A 23,583-nucleotide genomic window follows, 5' to 3' on the forward strand; every position below is an offset into this window, starting at 1 on the left:
GTGCAATGCAATGAATTAACCCCTTGTTTCTATAGGGTTTAGCATATGGACTGGATATGGGCCAGGCCCAATTTAATTGTTACAAGACCAATCGGGCCCATTATATGGCGATCATCAAAATAATATATATTACTTTTGCTCGGCCCATAGATCATCGATAGTCCAATCCGTCTCCTTATTTTTTATCTTTATAATTATTTTTACTCATATTTCATTATTTTTTATTTTTGATAAAGGGAGTATCTAATCTCGCAACACAGAAAATATGCTCTATTGGCTAGAGGAACTAATTGTTATTACTTTCCACGCGTAGCAAAACAGCATTATCAAACATGAAAGAGTATCTTAAGGTTGGATATGATCATAAACTAATAAAATCTCATGTCATTTTTATTGTTAAGAATTATTTTGGTACCCTTTTTTTTAAGGATACCAGTGCTTAAGGTAAATTTTCAATTACTTGTTACTTGTTGATTATAATTAATAAAAACAAATAATTGATAATTCACCTATAATACCATATCATAGGAACTCTTTTTATTGCTTGGTGTACGATTGTACGAAACGGTAATAGCATATATGCATGAATAATTTGTACTGAGTTGAAAGATAAGTCAATTAGCTGGTAATAGTAAAAAATTACTTCAACTCAAAATCTTAAGAGGTTAGGTGATGACTTTTTTAATGATTTATATTATTCTCTAACACACTCACTCACTCACACAATAGCTCTTTGGGCTTGAAGTGTGGATATTGCACATGCCCAATATTTTTTGTTTTACCTTGTGCTTTTTTTTATTTTAATTCCATTCAAAAGTAGGGGACAGTGAGAATCGAACTCGTGACTTTGTGGTCACTGAAGCTCTGGTGTTGGGTGAAGGCCTTTTTGATAATTTATATTATTCTCTAACAGTAATGGTGTTGCTAAAACTACTGATGAGAAAATTAGGAGAGTGAGTTGGACGTTGAATATACTCCGATGCTAAATCAGTATAAACTTGAAGATATTTGCGTTGGGGGATGATGAGTTCATAGACCCCATATTCATATAAATTAAATAGAGGGTCATCATAGACCCCAATTATTATACCGGATAAAATGTTCTTTTCTTGATTAGGCAGCATGGAATCAAGCATACTCAGTGGTTTTTTTTTTGTAGTACATAAGCATACTCAGTGGTTTTAAATGCGAAGCATACAATAAAATAAATAAATACTTATGTTAGAATATATTATAATGATTAGTAGTAAACTTTAGACTTGTACTAACAATATTAATGCTTAATTACTAGTATAAATAGATGTAACAGGTTATTATATTTGTGTGACATTTTACTGATTATATATTGTTAGCCATCATTCTCTCTTTACTCTTTATTTGTTTTAGTACATATTCTCTCTTTATTTTTCCCCTAAGCTTAAATCTATAGGTTATGGTATCACGAGTTCAATCATCATCGCACTTTATTTTTTAGTAAAATTAAGACAACACAAGATAAAAAAAAAAATTAATTTGTGCAAAATTTATACTTCAAGCCCAAAAAACTATTGAATGATAGAGTGTATTAGAGAAATATAATATAAAAACTATTAATTAACTTTCACTTCTTAATTTAACTTTTAGGTAGAATTGATTCTTTCGGCATAACATATTTATCATCCTAATTTAGTAATGCATTTATTTTTTCTTGAATTCTATGAAACTCGATTGTATATTTGCCAATTATTTTTTTCGAAACCGTACTTTTTCATGTTTAGTCTGTTTGCATTTTCAACTATGACCGAAGATCGTACATGAACTTCTGCTACAGTGTCGTTCTATTATTTCAAGCAACTAACCAAAACCAAAGGAGCACCAGTCATTACACCTGCTGGTATTTGTGCGCATTCTCTGTTTTGTGCATTTTGCTGTTTTTGGTGTCACTATTAATTGGGTGGGTATCTCTTCCTATTTTTGGATTTTGTTTTTAATTGAAGGTCATTCCCACAAGTTCTGACGGTGTTTCTTTTGCAATTCTTTCTTATGGTTTGGTTTAAAAGTTGTTTGAATATAACTTTGTCCGGTCCGATTCAATTTAATCTGCTAAACAACCAAATAAAACAATTATATATACCATCGTTCTCTGAACTTGAAAAGCATCCACTTCATGCCTATGACATACGAACACTCATTATTTAAATTTTTAATAAGGAAAAACAGTTGAATATTCATGTAAACACAAAATCCAAATGGTATAAGGTTGAGATTCTACCCCTACTATTTCTACATCCTTCGCTAAACGATATAAAAAAACTGTCAATAAGGTATTTATATTTTAGATTTTTAGTCATTATGAAGGTGAAGAAGAATGAATCACAATCGAAAGGTATCGCATATTTTAATCTTTGGAATTTGCACCTTTCACACACAAATAGAGTGGGCCATGGTCGGCTGTCTTGTTCTTGGAAACGGTGTGTGCGGTCATTCTGAATGAATTTAAGAAATGCAATTGGCCAATGAAACACGTCTGTCAGGTCTAAAGGCAGAGTAAAGTTCGATGAATTTACATGCTAGTTAGTGTCATAATCAGACGTAAGTACAGAAAGTCACTCCAAATTCAATAAATTAAGTTGTGGATTTTTAAATTTGATGAAAAGCTACAATTCTTTAGTTTGATTTTTGTCGTCAATAATAATTATGTTATAGAGTGAATCCACTACCTAAAGGAATTAATTCAATCCAAAAGTTTAAGTTGTTGGTTAAGACTATATTAATGATTTTATATATCTCAACATGTTTCTCACACGAGAGGATTTGAAGGGTAGACAATGCACATGCTCACACGCTGTGCGAATAAAAAAATTTCACTTGAAAGAAAGTGGGGGCGGCAAGGATCGAACCCGGGACACAAGGCTCTGAAACTGAAACTGTGTAAAGAACTAATTCAACACAAAAACTTAAACTGTTAGGTGAGTCTACATTAATAGTTTTATATATCTCATGAAACGTTGAGTTCAAGGTCGAAGCAGAGTTATCAAATAGAATTGGTTTAAAACTTTAATTTTGTATTTGCCACGAAGCATCATCGCTCGGAAGGTCGGCTAGGGTGTTAAGTGAGGTGAGATTTGCAGTATATTACAATTACCGAGGAGGAAGGTGGAGAGTGTGTTTGACGCAATGTTAGGGAGAGAGTATAAGCAAGAGAAAGTTTCATATCCAAAAAATCCCTGCTTTAGAGGATCTGTGTCCAGTGTATAATTTAAGGTGTGCGAAGTATGTAAGTGATGTACATCACAATAAAAATTATTATTATAAAAAATAAAAAAAAGATAAGTTATTTTACCTATATTTTTTCTGTCTACTTTTGTTTATCACCGTCCAATACCGTTAGATAAGAATCTTAAGAGGAGAGAGAAAGATAATTATTAGTTAAGATTATGATATAATGATATTTTAAAGTGATAGACAAAGGTAAGAAGAAAAAATGATAGGTATAATAACCTATCCCAAATAAAAATTAGCCTCTAAAATTTAAAATTTTAGATATTGATTGATTAGTTTTTAAATGAAAACATTAAAATAATTATTCAATATTAAAAAATATAGAATAAAAAAACAAATATCAACATATGTTTTTACTATATTTTATTAATAATTACATATAAAATAAATAAGATGTCCCAAAAAAAAAAAAAAAAAAAAACAGATGAGTAAAGGAAACCTGTCGCTAGCTGTTGTCCGTGCTAGGGCGAGTCCTGGCTATTGGGCCTCAATCACGGATCAATATTAATTTGTTGTTTCGGTGCCTAATTATCGTTATATTTGTATAATGCATGTGCTAACTCACAGGTAAATTTTGAAGTGTTTGGTTTTATGTTGTAGGATTATTCTCTCCTGTTTGTTCTGGCTTATGGATATTCCCTTTTACTTTACAGAGCGAAGCTATTCATATTTTAACTTAAGCTTTAACGAAACTTTTGTTATTATTATATATATGTGGATTAAGCTCAGAAGCCTTTGTTTATAGCTCTCTGGCGGGCTTCAATTTGTGCAGCTACTATACGTGACGTGTTTAACTAAATAAGAGTTCATTAAGTTACTGATGGCTATAGTGAATTTGCATGTGCACGCGGGTAAATAAAAAGAAAGCCGTCCTTTTTTTTAGCTTTTCTTATGAGTTGTGACATGTGACTGGAGTTTAGGAAATTCGTGCCTCCTTTAAATACAAATAGTAAAGAATCAATTCAACCCAAAATTTTAAATTTTATTTAGAAGTTAATTTTAGAAGAAAAAGGGAAGAAAGAGGAGAATTTTATTAATTCCTTCCATTATTTGTGAGTTTAAAAAAAAAGGGAAAGAAACCAAATCCTCTAAAACCCTTCTCACTCTTAAAATTAAAATTTCTCCAATTTGGAGGTTTGAGGGAGGAAATATTGAAAATTACTTATTTACCCTTAGCACTAAAATTTGAAAACTACATAAATATGAATCATTTTTAAATGTGACACTATTAGAAAACTCTCAAATACTGATAGAATTTATCGACAGAAAATATTTCGTCGAAAATAATGATGAAAATTATGACAAAAATCATATTACGTCGAAAATAGAGACGGAAAAAATTTACTTCGAAACTAGAGACGAAATTAGAGACGGAATAAGATTTTGTTCTAATCATTGACATAAATTTTTTAAGGAAAAAAATCAGTCAAAATTCTTGATAGCAATGTTAATAAAACCGGCCCGGTCATTGATCCGGTCAAGGTACTAGGTTACTGATTCAACCAGTGGGTCATTGGCTCAACCGCATGATCCGGTAATTATATGCAATTTTAATTTATATTAAAAAATTATAAACATACTTAAATATCCAAAAAAAAGACAAAAAAATTCAAATATTTTAATATAAAAAATAATAAATCACATATTATTATACAATAAAGGATCAAACAAAAATATAATGATCATGATAGGAACTTTAGGTTCAGAAAATGACATCTCTAACTATAAATCGAATCAAAATTTTCTGCATAGTGCATAATTGAGATAATATTAGCGTTGTAGGTACATAACTTATGTAAGTCAATAAGCAAAAAAATATTCAAATATATCTATTATGATTTTATTTTGAAAATTTTTTTTGGATTTTTTTATAGGGACCGGGCCGGGTCACCGGTTTTCATGAAAATCGACCGAGTTGGACCGGGTCGCACAGGTTCTGATGCATGCCCGGTCTGTTGCTTTAACTGGATCGATTATATGACCAGTTTATCGGTTCCCAGTTTTTATTAACAATGCTTGATAGAATCTAAATTCTGTGGAAACTTTCAATAGAAACACTTCCGTTAAACTTTTCAACGAAAAATAATTCTGTCAAAAATTTTGACGAAACACATTTGCATAAAAAAAATTAAACAAAAAATAATTTCATCAAATTATTTTACGGAAAATATTTCCGTCAAATTTTGTGATGGAATTTAAATTTCGTAGAAAGTTTCGACGGAAACATTTTCGTCAAATTTTTTGACAAAAAATACTTCCATTAAAATTTTCAACGGAAGACATTTACAGCGAAAATTTTGATGACAAATATTTCAGTAAAAATATTTGACGAAAAATATTTTTGTAAAAAATTCGGACGAAAATTATTTTTTTGTCAAAATTCTTTACGGAATCTAAATTCCATCGAAACATTTTCCTCAAAAATTTTGAATAAAAAACATATCCATTGAAATTTTCGACGAAAAATATTTCCATCAAAATTTTCAATGGAACACATTTCAATCGAAAATTTTTGAAGGAAAATATTTCCTTAAAAATTTTCGACGAAAATTATTTCGGTAAAATTTTTTGACGGAAATATAACTTCGTCAAATTTTTTTACGGAATCTAAATTTGGTTGAAATATGATGAAAAAAATAGTTCATTCTATTTAGAGTAAAATCCATTTTGAGCCGTAACAAAAAATACAATCCTCACTTTCGTCCATTACAAAAAAATACCCATATTACTCGTTTTTTAGGGACTAAATTGGGTCTTTATTAAATTTATGTGAGACCATATTTTCAAAAAACTGAAATTATAGAAGGATCAAAAATTGACTTTTTTTGTAAAGGACGAAAGTGGGGACCATATTTTTTGTTGGGGACCCAAAATGGACTTTACTCTTTTATTTAATATCTTTATTGGAAAGGGTAAAGAAGAAAAAAAAATTCATTTATTAGCTTTTTTTAACAATGAATAATGACGAAAGGACACATGTCCATCCAAAATTTTCGACAAAAAGATTTCTATCAAAATTTTCAACTAAACACATTTTCATCGAAAAATATTTCTGTAAAAAATTTTGACGGAAAAAATATTCCGTCAAAATTCTTTATATAATCTTAATTTCGTCGAAAGTTTCGATAGAAACATTTCCCTCAAAAATTTCGACAAAAAAAAAATTTCATCGAAATTTTCGTTGGAACATATTTTCATCAAAAAATTTGGACGAAAAATATTCCGTCAAAATGTTTGACTGAATTCTTTTTTCGTCAAAAATATTTATGAAATTATTTTTGTCAAAACTTTTGACGAAAACTAAATTATGTTGAAAATTTCGACAAAAAATTTGTTTCTGTAAAAAATTTCGACGAATAAAAAATTTTGTCGCTTTCAACAAAAAGTATTTTGACAGAAAAATACTTTTTCGATGGAATTTTCATCGTTTGCAAAGTAAAAGTTTCGTCGAAAATATGATCTTTTATATTAGTGTGAAAAGTACATAAATAATTTTGTTAGAAATTTTAAATTAAATTTATTTGTAAAATATAAAAATTATATTAATTTTTAAAAATGATTAAAATGATAAAAATATTTCATTATCCCTCCATATTTCTTCTTTGCCATTTTTTTAACTTCCAAATACGGGAAGAGAATACCTCCAATTTCCTTTTCTTCCTTTCCTTTCTTTCCCTTTGGATCCCCTTTCTTCACTTCTCCTCTAAACTTCCAAACAAAACCTTAAGGTGTTGTGAGGGCTTTTTTAATACTTTATATTATTTTTTAACACATTCCTCACACAAGAGCCATTTGGGCTTGAAGTGTGGATATTGCATATGTCCAATTTTTTGGTTTACCTTGTGCTTATTTTAATTCCACTCGAAAGTGGAGGGTGGTGAGAATCGAACTCGTGACCTTATGGTCACTGAAACCCTGATACATTGTAAAGAACAAATTCAACTCAAAATCTTAAAGTGTTGGGTAGAACTTTTTTAATAGTTTATATTATTCTCTAAATTCTGATAGTTACACTTATTTTCTGGATATAGAGTGCCTTTATTTTTGCAAAGTGATAAAATCATAAGATCTATGTGGCAAGGTAGTTTATAAAGACCAACCTACTCTCATTTGTTAATTAATATCCTATAATTCTGTTATAGACCACAAAAATATTATATAGTTGGTGCAATTATATAGTAAGTAATGAAAGAGTTGGTTGACACTTAACATAATTTGACATTAGATATCTAATGGTTTTGTCAATAATTTCAAACTTTTGCTCCTATATCTGATCCAACTCTAACAAATTACGACCATAGCTTGCCAGAATATCTATGCAGTCAACAAAAATTCATCTAAAATATTACAACTGTAATCAACTACATACAGTCAGCCAATCCATATATTATCTTATAATCGGACAATGACTTATTTGATCTTTTGAACAAACAAGTAAAAAATGGGAGGTCTATGCATCTTGTAAAGTTATACACTTGGATATGATAATGTAAACCTAAATAATCAATTTGTTAGATTTTTTCTTTGTTTTTCACACTTAATAAAAATCAGATCAAGGGAAAGTCATCAGAAATGTGAAAGGTATATATATATATATATATATATCCCTTGTGTTGTGTAGATGTGATTATCTGAATCAATCTTTTGTTCCATCTTTTTTCTTTGTTTTTAAAAAACTTGTTATTTGTGCCGGTCTCATAGAGCATGACAAAATTCATATTCTGAAACATATAAAAGTACAGATTAATAATAACATGATGGACTTACATACAAGAAATAACTCATTGGATTCCATTCCCATGAGTTAGTGGAAAATTCTAGTGTTGTAGACCGTAAGAGGACTTTGGTCCATTAATTGTTAAATAATTAAAACAAATAAAATAGCTTGACATGTATATATTGGATGGAACTGAGATTTAATCAAACTTGTCGTTAGGATGCATGCCAACTATATTTGACCAGAACTGACAACCACATCAAGTAGAAATTCAACATGTTATTGGAATATAATATCCAATTGATGAACATTTTTCATCGCTATGGCTGTTAGTTTTGAACATAAGGTTATAGGTCAAAGGTGGGGTAATTAAACGACAATAATTTAAGTAATGCAAAGCTGTCTTTCGCTTGTGATATTGATGGAAACCAATTGTTGGAATATACATACATATCGAGGATCATGTGGGGGGAATAACACATAAATTTTCTATGCTCTTTTTTCTAATATTGATATGTAAAATGGTAGGAGAGATATATTACTTTACATTTAAGATACTCACTCAGAATTTTTCCACTCACTAGGAGATTTTCCGATAAAAAATTGTCGCTAAAGTGAGACTATTGATTAAGAGGAAATTTGAACACATACACTTTGAGAAGTACAAAACCTTTTTTTTATATATATACAGAAGTACAAAACCTTATACAAACTTCCTGAAACTATTTGAGCGCTCTCTCTCTCTCTCTCTCTCTCTCTCTCTCTCTCTATATATATATATATATATATATATATATATATATATATATATATTTAGAAAAAAACTCAAGTGGTAAGGAACTTGGGTTCGCTTAAGTAAGGACTCGAGTTCGAGACCTTGTGTATGCAGAAAATTCTCGCTGGGAGACTCACATGCCAATGCTAGGTAACCTACCCGGGTCGGACTGGACATAGTCGGGACGAAGCCCCGAAAACTAGTGGAGCAATCCAAAAAAAAAAAATATCAAATATCATAAATAAATAACTTCGAGGTTACTAATTTATTTATTTTTATACAACGGTGATAATAAAATTTGAACCAATGACCGCATGTATACAAACTACCCAAAACCGTCCTCCCAGATCAAATCTTTCACCGCTGGATTAATTCTAGTGGCTTGGGGTTACTAAATTTTGAATTTGAGTCTTTAACCTCTCCAATTTTAAAATCAGATGCATGGCTATTAAGTCAAAAGCCCATGTTTTAAAGTTCAATGATTACTGTAGACATCTAAGTTTGGATTTTGTGGTGGTATCTGAAGTGGGTAAAATACAGGAGCCACATATTGCTTCATAATGTATGTACATATGTCTCATTTATTTCTGGATGGACACAAAATAATATTAAATACGTGATGGATTTGCCTTACTGGGAGTACATATAATATATATCAGAGCGTTTCTCGAAATTACAGTAAATTCTTCTGACTGATCATGAAAAGATACAAAAAGTCATATATAAAGAAATGATGTTATTTACACATTATTTTTCAATAAAGAGTAAAAATATGTTTTAATATATATTTTGTCTATTTTTTCAGATAAATATTAGAGACCAAAGATGTGAAAAAATAAAGTTTTCTATAACTCTAACGGGAAGGACCAATTTGATGTTTGACTGCATTAATTGGCACATGGGTTTTTAATCCTTTCAAACGACCATTAAACGGAACTGCAGCAAACCTTTGTCGCCCACTACATACACATTACTTTCTCTTTTTCTCTCTTTTTATTTTTTCCAAAATAAAAGATGTAAAAAAACTGTATGAGTTTTAAATATAGATGTATCATTTTTCAAATATAAATAAAAATAAAAAGTCTTACACCAAATATTGATCATTGATTTGTTTATATCAAATAGTTTATATATTTAATAAACTAGAGTCATTAGATATAAATATGATCAATAGCTAAGATTAAGAGTATAATTTACACCGATGTAAAATGATACTAATCCTAAATATACATATAATGCTTAAAGTATGTCGTCGAAAAAAAGAGAGTTGTATACTTAGACGGATCATTTGAAATCACTGGATGACATTATTAAATGCAAGCTTGGACACTTAGTCAGAACTCTGGACCATGGTTTTTCATTGTTTTGACAAAATTTGTTTTCAAGGGATTCAACTAATTAATATATAGGGCCTATAAGACTTATCCCTACCTATGGAGAGAAAGCTCAGGAGGGGGGATATAGGAAAGGGAAGGGGAAAGTAGCATAAGTAGTAAAACAAAGGTAAATCTTAAATTAATGTCCTGCTATGCAATAATCAATGTTAAGTTTTATACTATGTATGATGTATGCATGTTAATTATTATTATTTTTTTGGAATTAATATAATCATAATTACTTTTTTGAAGCGAGTTGGCTCTTTCAGAATTTTTCATAAACTTCGACTCTTTAAGCTGGCTATAGAACTAATCCGGAATGCGGGACGAGTTATGGATTAAGATATTTAAACCATTTCTAAAGGGTGACATGTGAGAATTAAACCGAAACACTCTTCTTTTCACTTATTTAACTCCATTGCTATCAACTGAGCTACCATATACATGTTAATTATTAGATTATTGTTGAAGAGGAGCAGATATATCTATTGTAAGTATTCATGTGATATACTGTTGAATGATGATAGATTGACTTCTTAGCTTTGAATACACATAACTCATTAATATTGAAGTATATAATGGTCTAAACAAATGCAATTATTTGGTCAGTGGCACTGAACTTCCAGGTACAGTCCAATATCTAGTTTAATTTAACAATATATAAAGGAAGATGGAACAGTCATATAGTAATTAATCCTGAAATCATTTCAAAACAATGTTAGCAGAGTCATTTAATTTACAAATCAAATCAGTATAATTATCAAACTTCGTAAAACCCCAAAAATAGCTTTCTTGGGGAGTAAACAAAATGCAACCCGTTTAAACATGCCATGTTATGCAATTTTAAGTTTCATATGCAAGACTAGTAAAGATATTTTATGTATAATATATGCTTACTTAGCCATGTAGAAATGACTTAAAAGATGGCAATTGGCAAGACAATGCAGAAGAGAAATTAATTTGATGGCAAATGCCACTTTCCTTTTTTTAAGACTGCAGCCTATATGGCACCGTACCTAGAGCCTAGAGGCTAGATCCCCTTCCTACGATTACGTAGAATTTGGTCTTCTATATATATGCATAGCATAGGATAAATCATAAATCCGTGAAAGATAACACATAACGGGCAGTTATATATAATTAAATATTTCTGACATTTTCTTATCTCCCGGACCCAATTTGTAGAAAGGAAATGAATGCTGTGTTTTTCAGAGCCTAAGATGAACTATATAGTCTATACTTGACTTTAAGTACCATGCTGCAAAATTTATAGTCAGAAAATGGAGGACATTTAAATGACAGCCAAAGTAACACACAGAACAAAACAATAGTCAGAGAAACTACACTATGCCACTAGCGGATCAACAATTTCATGGGAAAGACTACGAGAGCAGAAGCAAATTAACATAGCAAATTATTTATATCTAACTAATTTTATTGTCAAATATGATCATAATCAATTACAAGCATCCCTTTGCGACAAATGGCTAGTACCAGCAGTTAATTAATAATAATGTACATGAGTTTCATTGCTCCCCAGGGTAGCTAAACTCTTGCCTCACACCTTGACCTTGGTATTTCGAAGCGAGAGTTTGATAACTGAGTGTGCTTGTTTCACCCCAATTAGTACTTTGGCTACAAGCAGTAGAACCTATTATCTTATCATCCACCATGTCTTCCTCTCCATAGAAGAACTCCAACCCAGTTAATCTTTGTGGATAATTAGTAGATACCAATGTTTCCTCAATCTCTGGGGTGAAACTGCTTTGTCCTTGCACCAAGTCAAGTCCAGCACTAAATTGTACTTCGTTGTTGTTAACACTAGTGTTAACGCAAGCAGAAGAGCCTATATGAACTTGTTCTTGATAAATTTGTTGCGTGGAGGAACTACCATCTGAGAATTGAAGATTCAACCCATTAAGGGTAGGATGATAATCATTGGAAAATCTCCCTCCAAGCTTGATAAGAAGCTTTTTAATAGAATCTTGGTCGTTGAAACAGTACTGGCCTTGGTTTGTGTATGAAAATGGTTGCAATGGTAGCACAGGCATCTGTGGCCAATAAGGCTGTTGAGTATTATTTTCATGAACAAAGGATAAGCAATCACCACTCTTTATATTATTGCTTTCTTGCTTAACAGTGTTGCTTCTATTACGTGACTGTTGTTCTCTACGGTGCTTTCCAAGAAGCTTCTTTTTCAGCCTCGTGTTCCAGTAGTTCTTTATGTCATTATCGGTTCTTCCTGGCAATTGAGCTGCAATGATCGACCACCTATACGTTCACAAACCAAAGGGTTTCACACGTGTGTATATCTATATATTTAGCTACCAAAAGAAAAACTCAATCGGTTGCACCAAAAAACAACACATGCTCTTAATTAGTTAGCTACTAATCATATGTACCTGCTTCCAATACTAATGTAAAGGCTGCAAATAATGTTGTCTTCTTCTTCAGAGAAACCACCGTGCTTCAGATTAGGTCGAAGATAGTTTAGCCACCTTAGACGGCAACTCTTGCCACAACGCTTCAGGCCTGATTTAGAAAATGAAGTATGTAGAAATTTTCTTATGTTGAATGAGTCCTAGGCTTCTAATATATGTGAATGAATCAATTAAGGAAAAGAAAAGAAAAGAAACCCAAAATAAATAGGGTTAGGAATAAAGTAGTGTGTGATATAAAAAATACCAATTTTTTGTGGCAAAGCAATCCAGTTGCCACCGGTGCCGTTTTGTTCTATGTATGACTTGAGCTTTGCATCTTCTTCTGGGGACCAAGGACCTTTCTTCACGTTTGCTTTGTCACAGCAAGGAGCCCTGCCCATGTTGTTGTTTTTGGTTTTGGTTTTGGTGTTGTGGTGCTTTGAGCTTTTTGATATTGATTGGGGTATAACCTTTCTCTCTTTACATCCCCAAGTTAGAATTATAGGAGAGAGAAAGAGAGAGAGAGAGAGAATGAGAATTATTAATATAAAAACTGTGAGGGGATAAACATGAATCCGAGAACATCCATCTCACTATTTTTATATAGTGTGTGTGGCAGAAAAGAAAGGTATTTGTATATTGAAAATTCCAGAAATTTAGTATTGCCAGAATAGGAGAATAAGGTTTGTTCTTCTTGTCTTTCTTAAACTGGAATCAATTTAAGTTGTATATACTATGGGCTATGTCCTTTTTTATTTTCCTTGCAACTTTTTGGAGTCCATTCCCTGTGACCCTTCCTGCCTTACTGTACATGCATCTGACATGGAACAGTATCTTTTTCCTACACTATTTTTCTTTTTTCTTTCTCTACAATATTGGGATAAAAATAGGATTTAATGTTTTTTATATCGTAGGAGATAATTTTTTTTTTATATATAGATAAAATATGTGAGACTCATATTTTGTTTTCTCTCTTCTCCTCACATAGTGAGTCTCATACACTTTTATGTATAAGTAGGAGAGGAAAAACATCTCTTTTTACATTCTTTTTTATTATTCATCAATTTTGCAAATTATTTAATTATGATGTAGTTTTTGTCAATATTTTGAATATTTTGTCATCTGAAGATTGTCATAATGTAATGTAATATATATGTTCTAACTTCCAAGTTGACTCCCTTATCACTTTAGGACATAGACAGTCTAAAATACTTGAGAAGGGCATGGTGTAGCTAGGTACCATTGCCTAAACTATTTAGACCGTTCAAAAACCAAAAAGTCTTCTTTCCAAACCAAAATTTTGAAAAATAGAGAAAATTTCAATTTTTTGGGTAGATGATCATTTGTGTCCGAAATCTTAAACCGACGTACTAATTTGCTTTTGGGCTTTTGGGTTTGTGTTTCTTTACCTTATTCAGATATTACGAATTCCCATAAATCCAATTCATTATCTTTTAATCGTTGGGGGCGTTTGGTACACGAGATTCTTCGGAATTCCTGACAAACTGAACTTTTCTAAAAGTTTAATTTTTGGATATTATCATAAACTGAATACAAAAATCATATTTTTAAAAATCGAGATTTTCGTATAAATAAAAATTTCTCCGCCCCCTTAAGCAAATTAAATTCTGAGGTTTAACTGCATCATCGCTAAATCAACAACTTTTGGGTAGAGAAATATACATTTGCTTCTAAAGGATAGTGTTTTTAATAGACTGTAAATGGAAATGAATCAGAGAAGTCAAAGTAGTAAGAAGGACGATGGCATAAAAATATAAGAATATTAAGAAATTTATAATTGCGGTGGGGAAGGAGAAAAAGACAGTGTCTAAGAATTTGAGGGAGAGAAAGAAAGAAAATTTCATTTGCGGGGTCAGTAACTCACCAACCGAGCTTCACCCAAGCAAGGAAATTAAAAACCATATGATGTTGAAATTTATAAGGTCTAATCCATCTCTTTGCGTTTAGTCTAAAATCGAAAGGTTAATAAAGTTTCTAGAAGCAAAAGAAGCAGGGCAAATACTTAGCATTGAATTTATGCGGGAAACTTGTTTATTCTCCCTTTGTTGGTTGGTGAACAAATGAATGATAACAATGCCGTGAGAACCGAGGCAGCAGGCTGACCAGTGGACGAGCACTACCCAGCTTCCCATTACCTACCTCTCAGATCAAGCCATAACAGAATATCCAAAGCCCAAGCCATAACAGAATATCCAAAGCCTTATACACGTCTTTCATGAGAATTATTTTCTCATGTTTTGATTTACGGGAAAAAGATCTTATATCCTTTTACTTTCACAAAGAGGTGGGATTCATACCTTTAAAAAAAAAATTCACCCATTCTTTCTCCCATGATTTATCTATTTCTCTCATTTAAAATGACAAACTTTATATGCTTCGAAATGATATACAATTTCCCGTATGACTTAATTAGTAGTGGATCTTATACTTATTTTTAAAAAAAGTTTTATACATAAATAGAAGGGTTTGCTTTTTCTATAGTCAATGTAGATAACTTATCTACATTGAGCCCAAAACGACATCGTTTTAAGACAAAAATTAAGGTATTTTTGTAATTATAATTTATTTCAGTGTTATAATAGTCTTTTTCATTATACTTTTTTAATTTTTAACCCAAAACGACATCGTTTTGGGAGCGAATGTAGATAACTTATCTACATTTACTGTAGAAACGTTAAAGCCTAAATCGAATGGTCATAATATGAGAAAATACTTCTCAAATACATGTGTCTTGCATGAGAATTATTTTCTCATGTTATGACTTAATTAGTGGTGGATTCCATATTTATTCTAAATAAAAAATTGCACGCAAATCGAATGGTCATAGTATAAAAAATACTTCTCATATTTTATATATGGAAAAAATGTTTCTGCAGTTAATGCAGATAAGTTATATGTATTTATTCTCAAAACGACGTCGTTTTGGTATTGAAATCTTAAAAAATTATAAATATAAAGACTAACCCTGAAATAAATTAAAATTACAAAAATACCATGATTTCTGCCCCAAAATGACGTCGTATTGGCTTACTGCAGATAATTTATCTGCAGTAACTGCAGAAAAAGCGAACCCTTTATATATATATATAGAGAAAAATGTTTCTGCAGTTAAAGCAGATAAGTTATCTGCATTTATTCCCAAAACGACGTCGTTTTGGTATTGAAATCTCAAAAATTATAAATATAAAGACTATTATAACCCTGAAATAAATTAAAATTACAAAAACACCATGATTTCCGTCCCAAAACAACGTTGTATTGACTTACTGCAGAAAAAATGAACCCATATATATATATGGAAAATATACTCTTATGTTGTAGGAGAGCATTTTTCTCTCCTACTCATACATCGATTTTCGTGTTACTTTTTTATTTCTTTTTCTTTTTCTATAAATGAGTGGATCCCACACATGATTGTCTCTATAACATGAGAGAGCTTCTCTCCTGTTACATGAGATTAATAAAGCTCATATATATATATAGTTCTTTAGTGTCCAGTCACATAATATAAAGTTTTGTCCAGTCAGGTATGGATGTAAATGAGCTAGACCGGCCTACAGATGTTTACGACCTAGCCTGTAATAGGCCAGACTTGGCCTATTACAAATAGTCAAATAGAACAGGCCTAATCTTTTAAAAAAACTATTTAGAAAGCAAGTCATAGGCTCTTTTTTACATGTCAGGTCTATAACCTATATCATATTATTTATTTTAAATAAAATAAATAAAAATTATTATTTTAATAATTTTGAATAATAAAGTAATATTATTTTAGGAGGAAGGTTATACTTACAACCTATTTTCATTTACATTCTCTTACAACTACATCTTAACCATTCATTTTCGTTAATCTTACGGTTATAATTTATTGGGTCACATTTATTAATTAATTATTAATTCTTAATAAATTATAACTGTCGGATTAACGGAAATCAACGGTTAAGATGTGATTGTAAGAGGTTGTAAATGAAAATAGGTTGTAAATGAAAATAGGTTGTAAGTATATCTTTTCTCTTATTTTAGTTTTTTTTAATTATTAAATATTTAATATGTTTAAACAGGCTAATCGACCTTGCCAAATTTTTTTATTGTTTTAATATTGGTCAGGTCAGACTTAGGGCCTATACAGATTAACAGGCCAAACCAAGCCTGAGTTTTTTTTTATGTTCACCTGACTTATTTAAGTCAAAACCTAGCCTATTTACACTCCTACAATCAAGATTTGTGAGTCTTTTGTTGCTCAAGAAAAAACAAATTCTCCAGCTAACCCATCAAAAGTCATGTTGTTGTTTTTTTTTTCTCCAGATGGATCCCACGATTTGATGGGTTTAAGACCTTAAAATCACGAAGTTTTAGGGATAAAAAAAATTATAATAATAAAGATTAATATAATCTCAAAATAAATTATAATTACAAGAATATATTTTTCTTAATTTTAAAACTACATAATTTTGAAGTCAATAATTTATCTTACGTGACTGGAAAAATATTAAACTCATATATATTTGATTTATAATCTTAACTCTCTCAAGTTATTTTTGGTGAGCCCAAAACGACATCATTTTGGAACGGAAATCAATGTATTTTTGTAATTATAATATATTGCAGAGTTATATTAGTCTTTATCATTATAATTTTTAAATTTTATAATCCCAAAACGACGTTATTTTGAACTCTGGAAAAATATCTTTCTCTAAATGTATTTATATTATATGTACTTATAATGAAAGTTTTGTCGTTGGCTTATATTTTTAACTGGTCCTCTTTTGTATTAGCCCTTTTTTGTACTAGACTCGGAACGCGGACAATGTACAAACATGGTCAAAGCTTTGTAACAGGCATTTGTACTGAATTTTTTTTAGTAAAATGGAGCATATCGAACTCTAAATCGCTTGGTCGCATAGACTTCATATCATCTTTACAACGATAATGAAAAACTTTTCTCATTCATAATGATTTTTTCAAAAACAAACAATATATAGAAAATGATTTTCTCCATTAGGCTATAAAATCACTCATAGCTATATAATTAAATCCCAGCATTGATCACATAATTACATCAGTCACGCCCAATTAAGATTATGTTTGATCTCACATCTAAGGCAATCAAATTATCACCTGGATCAATTAATACAGATTGTTCTAACTTAAACAATAATTTGGAGTCCAATTTTTGGGTATGCAGCTGTTTACAAATTTTATAAGAAGAGTTTTATCATTTTTGTAATCTTACCCAACTCGAACCAGATTATAAAATGGTGGAGAAATAATAAAAAAGATAAAAGTTCAAAAAGGTTATATGATTTACTCTTTTATGACTCACCTCTCTATCTTTTTTTTTTCTTATCACTTACCTCCTTATGATTTTTTTCTATCCAAGTCTACTTTTAACATTGTTAGTAATTGAATTAAAAGTTTAATATTTCTATTTTTTTACAGAAATGTTTTTCCTGTTATACTTATATAAAAGTGAGTGAGTCACACTAACTTTTTCTCTCCCTTCCCTTCACAATGGGATTACTCACTTTTATGTGAGTGTGACAGATTTTTTTTTTTTTAAAGGCTAAAATACAACTTAAACCCTTAAACTTTGGTCATATTTTAAATTACCACCTTATACTTTTAATTGTTTCAATTAACCCCTCATAGTTTATGATGATAACATATTAACATTTCTGTTAAAATTTTGTCTAACGGTGTTATTTTTATTATTTTATTTTTTAACAATTGAACAGATTCTCAAGGAAGCACCCCTTCACGGGAACAAAATCTCAGGGAATGACAATTGCTGAATTTTCATCATGATCCAATATCCCGCTCCCAATCAAGGGGTGGTCCTCCTCTCCCTCCAGCAAGAAGGCAATGGAAGAGAAAACCATACAATAAAGGATGCCAAGTAATTTAGACAATTAAAACAATCATACCAGAGAATAATCTAGAAGAGTTTCTTATCAGATCCACTGCTGGATTCGAGTTTATAACATCAATACACCCCTTCAATTAAGTCTTGTTGCTTGTGCAGCTAACGTTGTCGAACACAGATACAGAGGTTTCAGTGACAGAGAGCATAAGGAAGCCAAGTAGGAATGCCACAAGCCACTTTTGGGCACTGTCAATCATGATTGTGTTATGCTGCAACATTTTTGCATTACACAAAGAAAATAAATGGTAGCCAAGCATGCAAATATGATTAAAAAAGGGGCAATTAGATATGGTGAAGAATATGAATACGATTAACGTTTATGATTATGAATCAATAAAGCAAAACTTGAATGAGAGCGGGATATTGGATCATAATGAAAAATTTGAATGTAGAAGAGTGGAAGAAAAACTCTACACAAGAGTATGAAATGCAAATAAGGAAAGAGAATAAAATTAGGGATTTAAGATTAACACTCTTAGTCAAATTTTAACAGATAAGTTAATTTGTTAATGTAACAAAGTACAAGGTGGTTAATTGAAACAATTGAAAGTTTAAAGTAGTAATTTAAAACATGAACAAAGTTCAAGGGGGTATTTTGCATTTTAACCTTTTTAAAATAAAAGTAGAAACATTATACTCTTAAATAACTTGCTTGTTTTTTTTTTATAACCTGAAGGTATCCTCATTCAATCTCCTCCTGTCACTTTGCCCTCGAGGTACGGCCCTGTAGGCTAGCCCCTCATTGGAACAACAGGTACATTGAACTTCGCTACCGGAAGAAAGATGAGACTAATCCTCCCATTCGAGAAAGAAGACACATCCTCTGACCCCCAAATTTTTTTCATGAATTTGCTTGAGGCAGGGTTTAAATCCCTGACTCAAGCAAATCCTTGGGAGCAGTTAATTTTTTTTTTCCAAGAACTTGCCTGTTTTACCTCTATTTTGCCTACATCAAAAATACTAATTTATTATTCAATTTTTTGTCAAAACCACTAAATCATCAAAAACAATTTGTTACGGGTAACTAGGATCTTTATATCAGATTAATTAGCAATTTTTTATGCAACTAAAATAGGGATAAAACGTGCAAGTTAAGTTCAATTACTAATAACGTTAATTGTCAACTTGGATGGAAAAATTATAAGAAGATAAGTGATTAAAAAGAGTATATAAATGATAAAAAGAGAAAAGTACAGGAATTTTTTGAACTTTTTCCTAAAAAGAATATTAAAAAAATCGTGTAAAATCTCAACAATCATCTATGTGTAGTGGAATGGAGCAACTTTTGGAATTCTGAAAAAGAAAAAGAGGGTTTAACCTTATTTATGATAGTTAGGCCCGGCGCCAAAAAAAACAAAAAACCTTCACTCAGAAGTCAGAAAATAACGGTGTGCCAGAGAAAGGAGAAATTTGAACTTGACGTATATAGTGAGCAGAGAAGCTAGTGTCATTTGCTGTCATTATCATCCTTGTTGGTTTGGCCACTCGTTAGTGCTTTACATTTTACAATGCAGACTTTGATTCTGTTGCGAATTGGAGTGTGACTGGAGACTTCGGTTGAGTTAGAACTGAATGAAAAAAGAAAAAAGTGAGAGACATATAAGTAGAAAAGTTAATTTAAGGGAGAAACTAATTTCCTCCTGCACATATATAAAAAATTGTGCCAGTTCCTTTTTTTTTAAACAGTGGGCCATATGAATTTGTCTCTGCAGTGTATTGCCCTTAATGCTTAAATAATTTTGGATTAAAAGGTGGTATGAACTATGAAGTTAACTTCTGTGATTTATGGCTTAATCTCCCCGATTTAACAGCTTCTGCTTTCTCCACAAACGAGGCCATGCAAATGTAGCAGCTGCATGCTAGAGACGCAACTAAGCGTTACCACAATTGCATTTTACTTCAATGACTTTTTGAGTCTTCGTTGAAAAATATCCTGCCACCCATAGCTCTGTTTTCTTAAAAGGAGGAACGGGCATGTTACTCTGTTAGTAATTGTATTTTACTTTTAGCATCTAAAAGAAAAGGAAGCCCTGGCTGTTGATTTGGTCTTATTAGGCTCACTTGAGACGGGTCTTTGATCTAAGGAGAGTCTTTGATATTTTAATGTATTAATTTGGTATCTAATTTTTGGTCTTTTAGTGTCACGGGAGGCCTAATAGCACTGAATGACGCGACCTTCTTTTTTGGAAACTCACACAGGTATGTCAAGTGGCATAATTTCACTCTTTCGCTCATTTCTCGTTTCTCGTTCCTCGTTCATTGAAATACTAAACACTACTTATTTGGAAGGCCATAACTTTTGACTTGAATATTCATATTTGATGATTTTTTTTTTTAATTTTACATAAGTTTTTGAAATCTACCCAATGACACCTCATTTGGCATATTTATCTCCCGCAAACATAGATCGAATTTGTAACATTGATACCACAATTACAAGAGTGTTTAAATTCAGAAACTCTGAAGTTTCCCCTTGGGGAACTCACACGGTTCTGCCAAGTGGCATAATCCTAGCCTGACCAATATGTTATCGTCTATCTCTGCTCTGTTCCTTATTTCCTTACTGCTAGGGTTCTCCATTTTTGCTCCAACTTTTTCTTCGTTTTCTTTTCTTCACAAAAACAAAATTTGAAATTAACCATTGTCTCGCACAGGTGCTGCTGCAACTCTAACAGACAAAAATTCAATTAATTAAAATTGTTGGCTTAGAGACTAATTATAGGGAAACTAGGCAAAGAGATTGATGGCAGGTGCTGCAGCTTATGGTGTTGGTTCGGATTCTGGGTTTAAATGCTCTTGTAATTATAAAACTATTGTTGCAAATTCGAATTATGTTTATGGAAGATAAAACATGCCAAATGAGATGTTTTTACATAGATCTCAAAAAGTTATGTGCAATAAAAAAAATCTGATTTGAATACCCAAATCAAAAGTTATAGTCTTCCAAATAAGTAGTTTTAGGATTTTAATGAATGGGGAGCGAGGAATGAGTGAAAGACTGAGATTATATCACTTGACACACCTGTGTGAGTTTCCCAAAGGGGGTCGCGGCACTCAGTGCTGCTGATTCTCCCGTGATACTAAAGACCCCAAACGATAATATATCTCAATCAAATACTAAATTAATACATTTAAAAGTCAAAGACACCTATTTAGCGAAAGAATCCTTTAGGAGACCTATCTTTTTTTTTCCTTCTTCTTTTAATACTCTTTTTTCATTCAAGGAATTATATGAAATATTAATTCAATTATAAATTTTTTAAATAGTCGTGCAAATATCTGTCACAAATCATGGCAGTATCTTTTCCCACCGGAGGAAGGGGAGGGCTAATTTATGCTTTGTAGTTTGGATTATGTGTTTAATCATTGGATATAAAACTTTTCCTGCAAAAGCCAACTTCTCCTGCCATTTCATATAAAAAAAAATGAGCCATTTTAAAAAAAAAAATTAGTAGAATTCACTTTTCTTCTTTCAGCTGCAAAAAATTTCTTCTTCAACTTGATGGAGAAGTATAAAACCCTTAATCATTTATGCCATTTTTTTCTTATGCTGGGATTTATTCTATTATATTCTTATCTTAAAACTCAAACACAACAAAGTTTGAATTTTTTTCAATTATAGGATTCTTAATTTATTCTTTGCTAATGTGAAATTTCATCACTTTTACTATTTTTAACAAAATTGATACTAAATCATTTTTAAAAATTATGTAATTTGATATCCAATTTCAACTTAATTGCTGTGTCTAATCTATCATCTCAATTCTTCTTCTTTTTTGAAACTGATCTTAATTATCTCTTTGAGGCGAATCAGAACCCCCGGTATCCCTACAGGTTCGACTCTTTGAGCCGCCTATGGGACTAATTCAGAGTTCGGATGCGAGTTCAAGGATTGCAGTACTTATGCCCCTCCCCAGATGGTGTTGGTGGAATTCGAACCGAGGTCCTCTCCCACCACTCAGTCCCCATTCTACTAACTGAGCCACCACACTTGGGTATATCATCTCAATTCTATAAAGGAGTTATAAACTTTCTTTCTCAAGTCAAATTCTGTAAAAAAAGAAAAAAAAAATTATTTAATTTTTCATCACCATTTTTAAAATAGGAAATGATTATATTTATAAACTAAATTGTATATAAACTCTTATAATCAAATCTTAACCGTTGATTTTCGTCAATCTAACGGTTATAATTTACTAAAAATTAATAAGTGTGACCCAATAAATCAACGATTAAGATTGTAAACAATTTAGCTTGTAAATATAACTCTCTTATTTAAAATATATCAAATATCATAGTATTAACTTTCAATCAAATTCAGAGTCAACTAGGCTAATTAAAAAAGTTAATAATTCATATCAAGAAACTAAATAATCAGACTGTATGTATCAAAAAAATAAAATCAGACTGTTAATTTGTTGGTGAAAGAGGGAGCTAAAATTAACTCCATTTTTTATTTTTAAATTTTTCCACCGATTCATTAATTTTTTTAATTAATTTGGTTTGAATTCTATCATATCTATACAGGTTATGATTCTTCCAAAACCATTGGTAAATGCAGTAATATATATATATATATATATATATATAAAGGATTTTTTCAGTCATTGGAGATAAAGTTATCTCCAGTGAGCTCAAAACGATGTCGTTTTGGGTTATAAAATTATAAAATTAAAATGATAAAAACTAATATAACCCTGCAATATATTCTAATTACAAAAATACATTGATTTCTGTTCCAAAACGACATCGTTTTGGGCTCACTGGAGATAACTTATCTCCATTGACTGAAGAAATCCTTTATATATATATATATATATATATATATATATATATATATATATATATAAGAAAAATAAAGGAAAAAAAAAACCCACGTAAAAATGGTTTGTGGAGTATAGAAGAAAGCAAGCTGTATTACGGTAATTAAATAATTAGAGTGTGAGGACAAAGGTCCCTCCCTACTTCATAGTAGGGCAGCTAATATATAACCTATTGATTTGACCAACGCTATCAACTATTTATTTGCTAAGGAATTAATTTAACCTAAAAATTTAAGTTATTATGTAAAATTATATTACTAATTTTAT

General features: G+C 30.9%; 1 protein-coding gene across 1 annotated transcript; it reads right to left on the reverse strand.

The window, feature by feature from the left end:
* Positions 1-11,648: 11,648 nt before the first annotated feature.
* On the reverse strand, positions 11,649-13,021 carry LOC133295648 (transcription factor RAX3-like). Its single transcript, XM_061494489.1, has 3 exons — positions 12,815-13,021; positions 12,532-12,661; positions 11,649-12,400 (listed from the first exon to the last, which is right to left on the reverse strand). Exons 1-3 carry the CDS (start codon positions 12,948-12,950, stop codon positions 11,656-11,658), a joined length of 1,011 nt encoding a protein of 336 aa, XP_061350473.1. The 5' UTR covers positions 12,951-13,021; the 3' UTR covers positions 11,649-11,655.
* Positions 13,022-23,583: the final 10,562 nt, after the last annotated feature.

The sequence above is a fragment of the Gastrolobium bilobum genome, unplaced genomic scaffold (assembly GCF_033153095.1).
Source record: "Gastrolobium bilobum isolate Gb01-03AN ecotype WA unplaced genomic scaffold, APGP_CSIRO_Gbil_v1 utg80639, whole genome shotgun sequence".
Classification (NCBI taxonomy): Eukaryota; Viridiplantae; Streptophyta; class Magnoliopsida; order Fabales; family Fabaceae; genus Gastrolobium; species Gastrolobium bilobum.